At 42.4% G+C, this 12,667-nt stretch overlaps 1 protein-coding gene across 1 annotated transcript in view; it reads right to left on the bottom strand.

Annotated features, from left to right (window-relative positions):
• Positions 1-12,667, bottom strand: part of LOC124607147 — a 581,505-nt gene that overhangs the window by 290,935 nt on the left and 277,903 nt on the right. The window contains exon 2 of the mRNA XM_047139356.1: positions 631-727. Within this exon, the coding sequence (XP_046995312.1) occupies positions 631-727 (97 nt within the window). The remainder of the gene's footprint in view (positions 1-630; positions 728-12,667) is intronic.

Below are 12,667 nucleotides of genomic sequence, written 5' to 3'. Positions count from 1 at the left end.
ATTAATGTGCTGTTTCTGTGTTTAATTATTGTATTATTTGTCTTTACAGCACTGGTGATAGCCGCACTGTCAGTTGAAATCTAGATTTGCATTGCAGTGAAAAAGTCAGATGACATTTGACTGATGCTGACCTTCTTTCTGCCCTGGATTACACCACGGTCGTGTGACAAAATCATTCCCATGAGAGTGAAGATGATAAAATGGTGTTTTCACTTGGAACATATTTATCGGACAACAAAATCAATTTCCTACAAAGACGCGGATGGCATATGAAAAGATGTTTCGAATCACTAATCAGTTTGTTATCCAAAGACAATATATTGTTTTGTCAAAGCCTTATACCTTCATATTTTGCACTTTGACATAATTATTCTCGTAAAGAAAAGTTCGAAACATTTTCACGAGCCGTTCTCAAATACAAAGTATACCATAACGTTCAGTAGGCTCTTTCCTGAACACCGAAGAAGGACGATTTTTTACTGTCGTGATTTCAGGGAACAGCCGTTGCATCTCGTAAGCCTGCCAGGCCTGGAAATAATATCTTGTCGGAGGATCGCTTTTGAATGCGAGCCACCGAAGTGCTTGGCTCAGCTATGAGCGATCCCTGCGTTTGCTCAGGCGGGCACTGACCTCTGACGATGAGCTCCTCGAAGCTGCTGACCACCAGTCCTTTCCGGATGTTTCTCCAGCTGTCCCATATCTTGAAGGGCCTCTTGCCTCGTGCTTCCTGCAACAAAATCGACATACTGTATATCACTAGTTTCGTACTGAAATTGGGGCCGACTGTGCACTTTGATTTACAATTGACATGAAAAAAATAAAAAACCACAGAGTAACGGAAAAAGAGAGGACAATATACAAGCGGAGGAAAGTACAGGGTGAGAAAATTGTGTGTGTGTGTGTGTGTGTGTGTGTGTGTGTGTGTGTGTGTGTGTGTGTTAGAGAGAGAGAGAGAGAGAGAGAGAGAGAGAGATACCGAGGCTTAGACGAATGCGAATGATACTCAGATTGCAACGGAAAATTTTTCGACGAACGTTGCAGAGATATTACTGTAAGGAAGTGCAATTAAAAGCGTTCCTTAGAGAAGCCTGAAGCCTGACATTATCAGGAAGGAGGCGGCGGTCTAATATGGTCTATTAAATAAAAATTTCTTAAAGTAAAGAAACTTTTAATGCCTAGGCTGCAATTTTCCTATCACAATTACTGTACGATTATTGGTTTCGGTTACTACCTGAAACCAACTTCGGATCGTTCAAAATGTGAAAAAGCGATGAATATTCATTGCAAAGCATATTATCTGTAGTCATGTAATAACATGCATTGTAAATACCAAGACAATAGTAGTACGTAGTTTAAAAACATTACCGGGAGCAAGGAAGATGGTAGACCGTAATCTTGTAGGATGGCGGTAATATAGAAAAATTTCCAGCTGTTAATTTTGACCTATCTCGTCAGGTTTGTGGGCTTGCGGCATTTTCATATTATTCTTCAACTTGTGCACATTTTATGAAGATGACAACTTCGTAGGCATGCAGGATCATTCTTTGGTAATCCAGGCTACGGAACAGCTGACAATTTTTGGAACCATTGGATATACTGTTCACACGATAGTACCTGCTATACTATTGCAAATATTGAGCTTTTGATGCAGTTTTTAGCCAAGCAACTGGACATTTTCCTGTGTTGTTGTCATCCTGTAATTGGACATTTTCCTATGTTGTTATCACCCTGCAAGATTGGGTAAAGATGGAAGTGCGTCTCTTCACTTCCAATGAATCACTGAACATGCACACTTATTTCAAGCATGAACAATGAATGTAGTATTGGCATCACTGACACAACGAGAAATAAATACGATTCCCTGTATTTCATTTCAAGAAAATTGGACATGGCTGACAGTCCTCCTGTTTTTTCGGCGCTTAATTTGTTTGGCAATTGAAAGCGAGGAAAATTTCCTAGGATAAGATCATTGCAGTTTGAATCCATTCTTCAACACAATGAATTTAGTGTTCACGAGGATATGTATGTGTATTATCGAAACAATTCAGGCTCAGTATTTCGTGTTTTATGATTCTTACTATTTAGTGCAGTAAGTGTCAGCAGATTATTCGAGAATAATGAATACTGTACCAACTAATCGGTTTCCTAAAAGGATACGATTGTAACATAAATTATTATTCGATAATTAACAATAAGAGAATAATGAATACTGTACCAACTAATCGGTTTCCTAAAAGGATACGATTGTAACATAAATTATTATTTGATAATTAACTGGCAATGTTATCGCGATATAGGAGGTTTCTTTGTTGTATTTTCATAAACTGGTAGAAAGAGAATTCTGTGACAAGTACGGTTTAACGTGAACGTAAATGACATATGGGCGAAGGCTATTATTGTAGCTTTAATCTCGCGAAGTATAAGTTAAGTGTGTTTTAAAAAGATTTATCCGAAATTACATAACTATACGGTCTACATGATGTAGGTAGAAACTTGGGGTGAAATATAGCTTACATATCGGAACTAAAATTAAATTGACGCCAGTAATAAGTCGCTGGTTCACGTGATTGCAGGTAAGTGTCTCCCAGATGCAGCTAGCTCGCTTGCTAGTAATAGCTATTCATCCGTAGATCACTTTTACAAGAATATTGGACATGTTTTGGTATTACAATTTAAGGACAACAAAAATAACGTAATTCGCATACAGATATTTACATAGTCACAGGTCTAGTTTGACAAGAATGGAACAGGTAGTAGGTCGTGACCTTATACTAAGAACATTCACGGTATTTATCTGTAGTAATTTAGGGAAACCTTGTAAACCTACATCAGAATGATTGGATGAACACTGGAGCTTCCACCCTCCCGAGTACAAAGCGAGTCTGTTTAAAACAGTACAACACTACCTCATTCGATTTATTCCTAACGTATAATATTGTTTAACGAGGAAATTATTTGATAATGAAAAAAACTGGTGCTAGACTGTTCAGTCATTTTTCTTTCCCAGTGGATGCATACACTATACACAAATTTCAAAATTAAAATTAAAACACTGTTGAACTCAATAGAACATTGTCAAAAAATGGCAGCCGGTTTTTCGGCCAAATAGCGCCCACTTTCAGACTACACTGAAACGTAAGTACAATATAGATTTGAGGAAAATCCAGTAATTACAGTCGGTGTAAGGTGCCTAAAATACACTGATCAGTCAGAACATTATGACCGCAGACTTACTGTAGACATGAACCCAGGCGACGGCAGCGTCACCTGGTTAGGAATGACTGCTACTTAGACACACGTACGGTGCATGTAGTATCAGCGAGCGTCCTGTCCGTGTGCAGAATGGGTAACGCGCGCACCCTGTCTGAGTTTGACCGAGAGCTGATTGTGATGGCCCTGAGGCTCGGTACGAGCATTTCGAAAACGTCACAACTTGATCGATGCTCGAGGAGTGCTGTGGTTGAACTTATTCAACATACGGCCACACGAAGGTGAAACCACGTCCAGACATCGAGGGGTTGGGTGGCCACCCATCATTACAGATGTCAGACGTCGTAGGCTGGGCCGACTGAGAAAACGGGACAGGTAGCGAACTGTGTCGGAACTAATATTAGAGGACAAGTGTGTCTGAACTCTCCTAACAATGGGCCTCCGCAGCCTACGATCCATGCATGGGCCAATGATAACTCCACAACATCGGCAACTACGATTGAAATGGGCACAGGGCCATTGGCACTGGACGTTGGCCCAGTCGCATCGTCTGATGAATCTCCGATACATTCTTCACCGTGCTGATGAGAAGGTGCAAATCCGTTGTCTTCCATAGGAACAGATCCTTGACACCTGTTTTACGGGACAGAGACAAGCTGGCGGCGGCTCCAATATACCAGGTGGAACATTCACTTGGGGATGCATGGGTGCAGTGGAGCTCATTGACGACCAAGAAGTACCGTACACTGATTGCAGTCCACGTAGATCCCTTCATGATAATCATGTTTCCCGAAGGCAGTAGCATTTTTCGACAAGATAATGCGTCATGTCACAAGGATAGGAGTGTTTGATGGAATGGTCCGATAAGCACAGTGGAGAGTTTCAACTGTTGTGCTGCCCACCCCCTTCCAAACAGCCAGATCTGAGCCCAAACGAACACATCTGGGATGTGAATGAACATGGCGTCAGAGCTCATCGCCTCCCTCCGCGGAATTTACGGGAATTAGGTGACTTCTGTGTGCAAATGTGGTGCCAGCTCCCTCCAGCGACCAACCAAGGTTTCATTGCTTCCATGCCACGACACGTCGCCACTGTTATCCGTGCGAGAGGTGGACAGACAGGTCACAATAGTCTGGTTGATCAGTGTATGACCAATATTAAAATAAATTATACCCACGATGGTAGCTGGTGGCAGTGAACGCAACAGGTATCGTGTCGGTGCACGAATGTCAACTGCTGATTAGGCTAGAGGGGCTAGAGGAAAGTACTACATGCTCCGCCGACAGCTTATCGCATTACGCCAATAACAGCCGATTGGGCGTTAAATACGTAAAAAGCATTATTAAAATACTGTACACGTAAAACAATTGTACAAGAGTTAATAAAAAAAGTTATATGACATCACATAAAGAGTTACTATCTTTCTTTCTTTCTTTTGCTTGTGCCGTGTTTCCCGCGGATACGCAGGGTCGGCATTGTTAAGCGGATGTGGCAATGTTAGTTGAAGGGGTGCCCTTCCTGCCGCCACCCCGTAACCCCCCGGCAAGGAATTAGTGTACCCCAACTGTCTGCGACTAGTGTAATCCATGGAATAGTGCAAAGTGTTCAGATGTCTGCGAGCCGCGTAACTGAGGTGGAACGTGAGGACCAGCCCGGTATTCACCTAGGGGGATGTGGAAAACCGCCTAAAAACCACATCCAGGCTAGCCGGCACACCGGCCATCGTCGTTAATCCGCCGGGCGGATTCGATCCGGGGACGCCTACCCGAGTCCAGGAAGCAGCGCGTTAGCACGCTCGACTAACCTAGAGGGTACATAAATAGTTGCTATATAAAGCAGTTAATCGAAATACATTTACCGATCGAGGTGGCGCAGTGGTAAGCACACTGGACTGACATTCGGGAGGACGACGGTTCAAACCCGCGCCCAGTCATCCTGTTTTAGGTTTTCCGTAATTTCCCTAAAATTGTGGCCGAGCGCTACGGAAAACCTGCTACGGTCGCAGGTTCGAATCCTGCCTCGGGCATGGATGTGTGTGATGTCCTTAGCTTAGTTAGATTTAAGTAGTTCTAAGTCTAGGGAACTGATGACCTCAGCTATGAAGTACCATAGTGCTTAGAGCCATTTGAACCATTTTTAAATCGCTTCAGGCAAATTCTGGGATGGTGCTTTTGAAAGGGCACGGCCTACTTCCTTCCTCATCCTTCGCTAATCCGATGGGACCGATGATCTTGCTGTTTGGTTCCCTCACCCGAATCAACCAACCATCAAAATACAAAATCAAATGGCTCTGAGCACTATGGGACTTAACTGCTGTGGTCATAAGTCCCCTAGAACTTAGAACTACTTAAACCTAACTAACCTAAGGACAGCACACAACACCCAGCCATCACGAGGCAGAGAAAATCCCTGACCCCGCCGGGAATCGAACCCGGGAACCCGGGCGTGGGAAGCTAGAACGCTACCGCACGACCACGAGATGCGGGTATCAAAATACATTTAAATAAACACAGGAGGACGTACAGGAGAATAATAATCAATTATAATCGGGTGTGAGTACCTAGATTTCCCTCTATGAGCATTTGAAGGTAACTCGTAGAATGTAATCACAACAAAGACGGAGCTATGTGACGGCGTAAGTTTCCATGAAGATGGCGTGAAGGTATCGAAATTCACCATCCAGGGCTGGCGGAAGACGACGTCAGAGACGCGACAGCAGTTGGCAGCCACGGTGTCAAGGAACTGTTCCTCTGGAAGACGACGGCTTCGCGCCCTCCCATCGGCATGATGAAGAACGTGTCGGGTTTCATCAGACCATCCAACGGTCTGCCACTGCGCCAACGTCCTGTGCTGGCGGTCACGTGCCCATTTCAGTCGTAGTTTCCGACGTCGTGCAGACAAGAGAAACTGTTGACGTACAAAAGTCCTCTGAAGAACGCTGTGAAGTAACTATCGTGGTGACTGGGGACAGAAGAGTATCATATTAGGTATAAAACAGTGTATTACGTAGCAATTAGAAATGCTGTGATGGCCGGAGACAGAAGTGGTTTTAATATTAGGTATAAGCAGTATACTATGTGGAAATTAGCACTGTAGATCGGTAGATTGCCGTAAAACCATCAGGGAGACGTAAAAATGGCCGAAATGTCGCAAGTCATAAAATGACAGGTCCAAATGTTAAAGTAATATGACGTGTCATTTTCGTCCTCCGCCAGCACTGGATGGTGCAAATCGATACCGTCACGCCATCTTCGTGGAAACCAACGGCGCCTCATAGCTCTATCTTTGCTATAATTATGTTCTACGAGTTACCTCCAAATGCCCATAGAGGGCAATCTACGTACTCACAGCCGATTACAATTCATTACTCTCCTGTACATTCTTCTGTATTTATTTAAATGTATTTCAACTAACTGTTTTATATAGCAACTATTTATGTGATGTTATATAAGTGTTTTGTTAATTTATGTACAACTATTTTATGTGTACATTATTTCAAAAACGCTTTTTATGTACTGTGTGTACGATTGGCTGTTATTGACGTAATGCGGTAAGTGGTAGGCGGAGTGTCCAGTGCTTAACCCATAGACCCTCCAAAATGGTTCAAATAGCTCTGAGCACTATGGGACTTAACATATGAGGTCATCAGACCCTTAGGACTTACAACTACTTAAACCTAACTAACCTAATGACATCACACACGTGCATGCCCGAGGCAGGATTCGAACCTGCGACCGTAGCGGTCGCGCGGTTCCAGACTGAAGCGCGTAGAACCGCTCGGCCATCACGGCCGGCCATAGCCCCTCTACCCTGATCAGCAGTTGTCGTTCGTGCATTCACGATACCTGTTCCGTTCACCGCCACCACATGCCATCATGGCTATAACTTATTTAAATTTTGATCTTATTTCATCTATCTTATATCAGCTGTTATTCCTTTAATCTATATTGCACTTACTTTTCAGTGCTTATGGTCTGAAGATGGTCGCTATTTGACCGAAACAGGTTGCCGTTTTTTAATAAATGTTCTACTGCGATCTAGAATTTCTTTAATGTCAGTACCGCCATTAGACTGTTGTTTATTTGCAGCGTTACATTTACACTTACACAATCATGATTTCGGCTTCAAATACATCAGTATGCCATCTTAGGCACTGCATAACACTTACAGCACTTGATAATGGCACTTTGGAGCCGAAATCATTATTGTGTAAGCGTAAATGTAACACTGCAAATAAACAACAGTCTAATGGCGGTACTGACTTAAAAGAAATGTATTATGACTGTGGCCCCGCGTACCAGGTCGGGTTGACGGAGGAGATAGAAAAGATCCAAAGAAGAGCGGCGCGTTTCGTCACCGGGTTATTTGGTAACCGTGATAGCGTTACGGAGATGTTTAATAAACTCAAGTGGCAGACTCTGCAAGAGAGGCGCTCTGCATCGCGGTGTAGCTTGCTGTCCAGGTTTCGAGAGGGTGCGTTTCTGGATGAGGTATCGAATATATTGCTTCCCCCTACTTATACCTCCCGAGGAGATCACGAATGTAAAATTAGAGAGATTAGAGCGCGCACGGAGGCTTTCAGACAGTCGTTCTTCCCGCGAACCATACGCGACTGGAACAGGAAAGGGAGGTAATGACAGTGGCACGTAAAGTGCCCTCCGCCACACACCGTTGGGTGGCTTGCGGAGTATCAATGTAGATGTAGATGTAGATGTATGTAAAAAATTATCAAGCGATCTAGAATGTTTTAATTTTAATTGTAAAATGTTCAATTAAGATCATTGTTTCCTTCTGCACGAAAATACTTTCAAAAATATACACACATTGTTACATAACATTGCACTCATTATCAGCTGATGTCACAACCACAGCGATGTTGCCCGATTTCCAATTTACGTTCCGCGACTTCTTATTTGCTAGGTACAGAAACAGAGTCAGCTTTCTTCTCTATCGAGTGAGATGTTGAGCCTATAAAGGGGACATTGTGTGAGTATTATACATTCCACAGCGTTGGGTAAAACGTCTTCCAGAAAATAAAACGAAGGATAAAACATAGTTGAAAGTGTTATGTGAAATGATATATTTTATTATTCTTATTGTTATTCATATGTTTCTGTGCTCGTTCACTGTGCATTTGCGAGAAAATGCCGAAAATGTCATTTCTGAATAGGATGCAGGAACAACGCACTGGAACGCAGATGAATTACCTCCACGATGGATCGGCAGTGAGGCGCGTACGGTTCTCGCATTACACCAAGTCGCCTGTCACAGTCCAGTTTGAGGTGAGGGTCTGTAAGAGGTGACAGCTATGTGTCTCACCTTCCAACAACTTCGGCGAACTGGGATGCCGCAAAGAATCAGCAGTGAATGCTGTAGCTCCAGACATAGATCGAACTAGTATAAGCGTCTGGATGCTTGTCGTGAAGAGCACATTGAGCGTTAGTGAATGGTAAATCAATGTTTTGATCCTAAACGTAACTCTAAGAAAAACCGAAGCTTGTATGTGCTTGTTTATAGAAGACAGGCCCTTGTAAAGTCCGACGGTCCTTACGGAGTAAGAAACTCTTATGCTAAATGCGTAACTAAAAATTCACCTCAAGTTTCTTGTTCAGTGAAGTCTCACGCAGAGACGCGCATTTTTTTATTAAACTGAACTGACTATTAGTGCGTCTGCGAGATAAATGTTCATTCTCTCTAGGCAAAGTATGAACGTTTGAACAGACATGCCACGCCATGTGTTGGTAGTGCACGCACACAAAGAAGTTTTACTGGACGAATGATGTGTACTGGGTGTTAAACAATATAAAGTTTCAATATTTTGAGAGGTAGTAGTATGGATCAAAATAAGGAAAAACTGTACAGTAAACATGGGCTCCAAAATGCATACCTAAAAAAGCCGTGAGCACGTCTTCATCTTCGCTACTGTGAAACACATATCTCCTCCTTTAAGCTCTTTGCAATCGGGAGACCAACTTGCCAACGTACTGGACCTCCCAGAGCAATCCATTGTCCGTTAAATGTGTGTGTGCATGAGGTGTTGTCGGACATTACGGAGAAAATGTACTGGTGATCCATCATTCATGAACCACACCTGCAACAGTTGTTGGAATGGTGCATCCTCTAGCAGGACAGGCAAGTCGTTTGATAGGAATGTAAGGCCCTTTTAGTCTGGATATTTTTCAATATGCAGGGGATGGCTTCGACGGTTGCTTCCTTTTGCCAGGACATAACAGGTCATGTCCACCATTTCCCGTGTGGAATAATAGGCTTCTATTATGCTGGCAGACGCCAAGATAAAACTACAATGTAAAAACATTTTACAAACTTGCCAAACATGATTTACAGTAACAATATTAATAGTTGTTTACAGCACGCTGAATCTATGTGCAATAAAAGCGGAATCTGTCTTCATTTGTTCATTACATTCCAAAAAATGGTTCAAATGGCTCTGAGCACTATGGGACTTAACTACTGAGGTCATCAGTCTCCTAGAACTTAGAACTACTTAAACCTAACTAACCTAAGGACATCACACACATCCATGCCCGAGGCAGGATTCGAACCTGCTACCGTAGCGGTCACGCGGTTCCAAACTGGCGCGCTTAGAACCGCACGGCCACACCGGCCGGCTACATTCCATAGGTCGTTCGTAATAGCAAAGAGATTGCAGTACAAGCGATGTTTTTGATAGCGGCATAAGTGACCAAGCACTAATAGCTCTTGAGGTGTGAATTTAGAGCCCATGTTTATTAGACCTTTGTCTTATTTTAGCCTGTACTACCACCTCTCAAAATATCAAATACTTCTTGTTAACATCGTGTATGCAAAGTATATAATAAATAGGGAAGATAAAGATATGAAATAACAACAAATTTGTGATGTTTAGAATGCCTAACAGATTTACCTAATATTAATTTTAACTCCGCACTAATTCATCGTCCACAAAGCAGCACCGCATTCAATCAAGCCACTTACGTCATCATCATCATCATCATCATCATCACTGTCATTATCATCATCAGCTGCAGCAGCCGCCCCGTTTGTCATCATCTGCTGAATAAAGATCTCCTCGAGAGTTTTCCGAGGATTACGATGCTCGGCGGTAAGCATCCATGCTGGCCCTCAGTGTTTTCTGCCATCTGACCTCATCCTATTAGTTCATCACACCCGTCATACTTATCTCTCGCAATTCAGCAAAGAACTTCGTTGGTCCGTATAACATCTGTTCGCCCGCCAACATGATCTTTTCCATATAATTTTCAGTACATTCACAATTACTTGTTTCTCCCCAGTCTGTTCCCTGATCGAGTCGTTTGTCGTTCAGTCTCTCCTAGCAACTCCCGAAATGCACCTCTAAACTGCTGGCTGAGAAATCCTATTTTTTAAACGATTTCTGCATTAAGTCAAAACTGATAAAACACTGACTGTAAACTTGCCATTTCAGACAAGTTAAAATCTTCACTTTCAAAACTCAACTTAATTTACCAGATACATCTCAGGTTATTATTACTGTTGTGTTTAGTTCCTTTGCAGCTGATCCATTTCCAAATACATCCAGTAGTTCTAGAACTTTTGTCGTAACAAACTGAGTCCTTGGGACCAGCATGCGTTCCAATGCCTCTTTTTCTTTCTAAGTAGGTACACAATAAATGAAAGAAATGTTTTTTGTGCATTACATCACATTTTAAAAAGTCTGTTCAAGCGCATTAGAATATATAGTATTTTTGGTCTTTCCGTTTTCTAAAAAACGAATAAATTTCACATTCGTGAGCAAGCAACATACGGGGTGTTCAAAAAATCTCTCCGCAGTGCCGTATGATTGTTAGCCGCGCGTGCCTTATGCCGCAGTGAATATACCGAAATGAAACTCAGTGAAATACAAGTTATTAATTTATTGAATATTCATTTTTACTTACAAATTTTCACGTTAAGTGTTGAAAGTGTCCCCCCTGTTTGAATATACAATTCAATTCGTCTAACCAAGTTTCCAAACACGTTTCTTCTGTAACAGAAGCTGTGAAAGTGGATATTGCAGTTTTCAATTCATCGATGGATTTTGGACGGTTTTTATAGACAGTTGCTTTCGCTGCACTCCAAAAGAAAAAGGCAGGTGGTGTTACGTCAGGTGATCGTTGGGGTCAAAGTCCTGTGAAATTATGCGATCACCAAAAACATCAGCAAACAGTGACGTTGAAACGCGAGCTGTATGCGCGGTTGCACCATCTCGTTGAAAACAACCGTTCAGTATTTCGCTTAACACAAGTTCTCCTATGAATGGGTACAGAATATCACTGCAGTGTCGTTGAGCATTTATTGTTTCGTTGAAAAACCCAGGCAGGCGAACAATCATACAGCATGCGCGGCTAACAATCATACGGCACTGCGGAGAGACACTTTGAACACCAGTTATAATTGACCATGTGGAAAAACACGGATTTTCCACATTTAATCGACATATTTGAATTTTTTTGCCCGCAACTTCCTTCGCTTATACATATGTCACACACACACACACACACACACACACACACACACAAAATTGTACAGATATTTCATCCGTATCTCTAGCGAATTTCGACCTGCAGTTTCATCTGATTTCTGAGGAAATTTGTAACTCTGTCAGTAACTGATTACTGTTTTGAGGAAAATGATTGTCAATGACATCTGATTCTCCGCTATTGACTCTAGAGAGAACATTTAATGTATCTGTGGTATTGAGAAGTGTGGCGTGATCTTTGGCTCCGAAACACGCTGACGAAATCACTCTTTCTCACGATGTAATTGATACTTTGAACAACCCAAATATCACAGGTCGAGCGTCTTACTTTTAAGGTATTCTACTCAACTTATGCAGGAAGAAAATACAAATATTTTATATGTGTACACAAAATTTGGTCGGAATTGTACGAGGCATTTCTAAGTTATGCTTTCAAGTCACCCATTTCCATCGCAGGGTTTCTAGCCCTTTCTTGCTGTCACAGTGAATTTTTGCAGACAGCAAGTGATAAGTGATATTTTCTGAGCAGTTCCTTCAGAGGTTACAGAGATACTGCTGATATGCCAGTGCCTTTGACCCCTCTCCCCCCCCCCCCCCCCCCCCCCCCGCTACCTTCTACTCTAGAGGAGAAACGTCATCATAACTGTCACCGATAAATCTAGTGAGCGAGAAAACCATAGATATGATACTATGTCGGTCGTTATAGAATATTTTTTCTCACCCCTAGGGGTGGTTGGAGTATATCGCTTCCACCACACTTTTTCTGCAAATAATTATAAAGATAATGAGTCATGTACGTACAGAGTCTGACTGAAAGTGCACCAGATGTTAACCTTCTTATCACCGCCTTTTTACGCCCCTCCCTGTGGGTGTGAGGTGCTTGTTAAACTCCACAGAAACCTTCGCAGGCATTCGCCAAGCAACTCAATAAAATTTCATTTCAGTCGAATGAATGGCCTA

The sequence above is a fragment of the Schistocerca americana genome, chromosome 3 (genome assembly GCF_021461395.2).
Source record: "Schistocerca americana isolate TAMUIC-IGC-003095 chromosome 3, iqSchAmer2.1, whole genome shotgun sequence".
Taxonomy (NCBI): Eukaryota; Metazoa; Arthropoda; class Insecta; order Orthoptera; family Acrididae; genus Schistocerca; species Schistocerca americana.
This window is presented reverse-complemented; position numbering and strand designations above follow the sequence as displayed.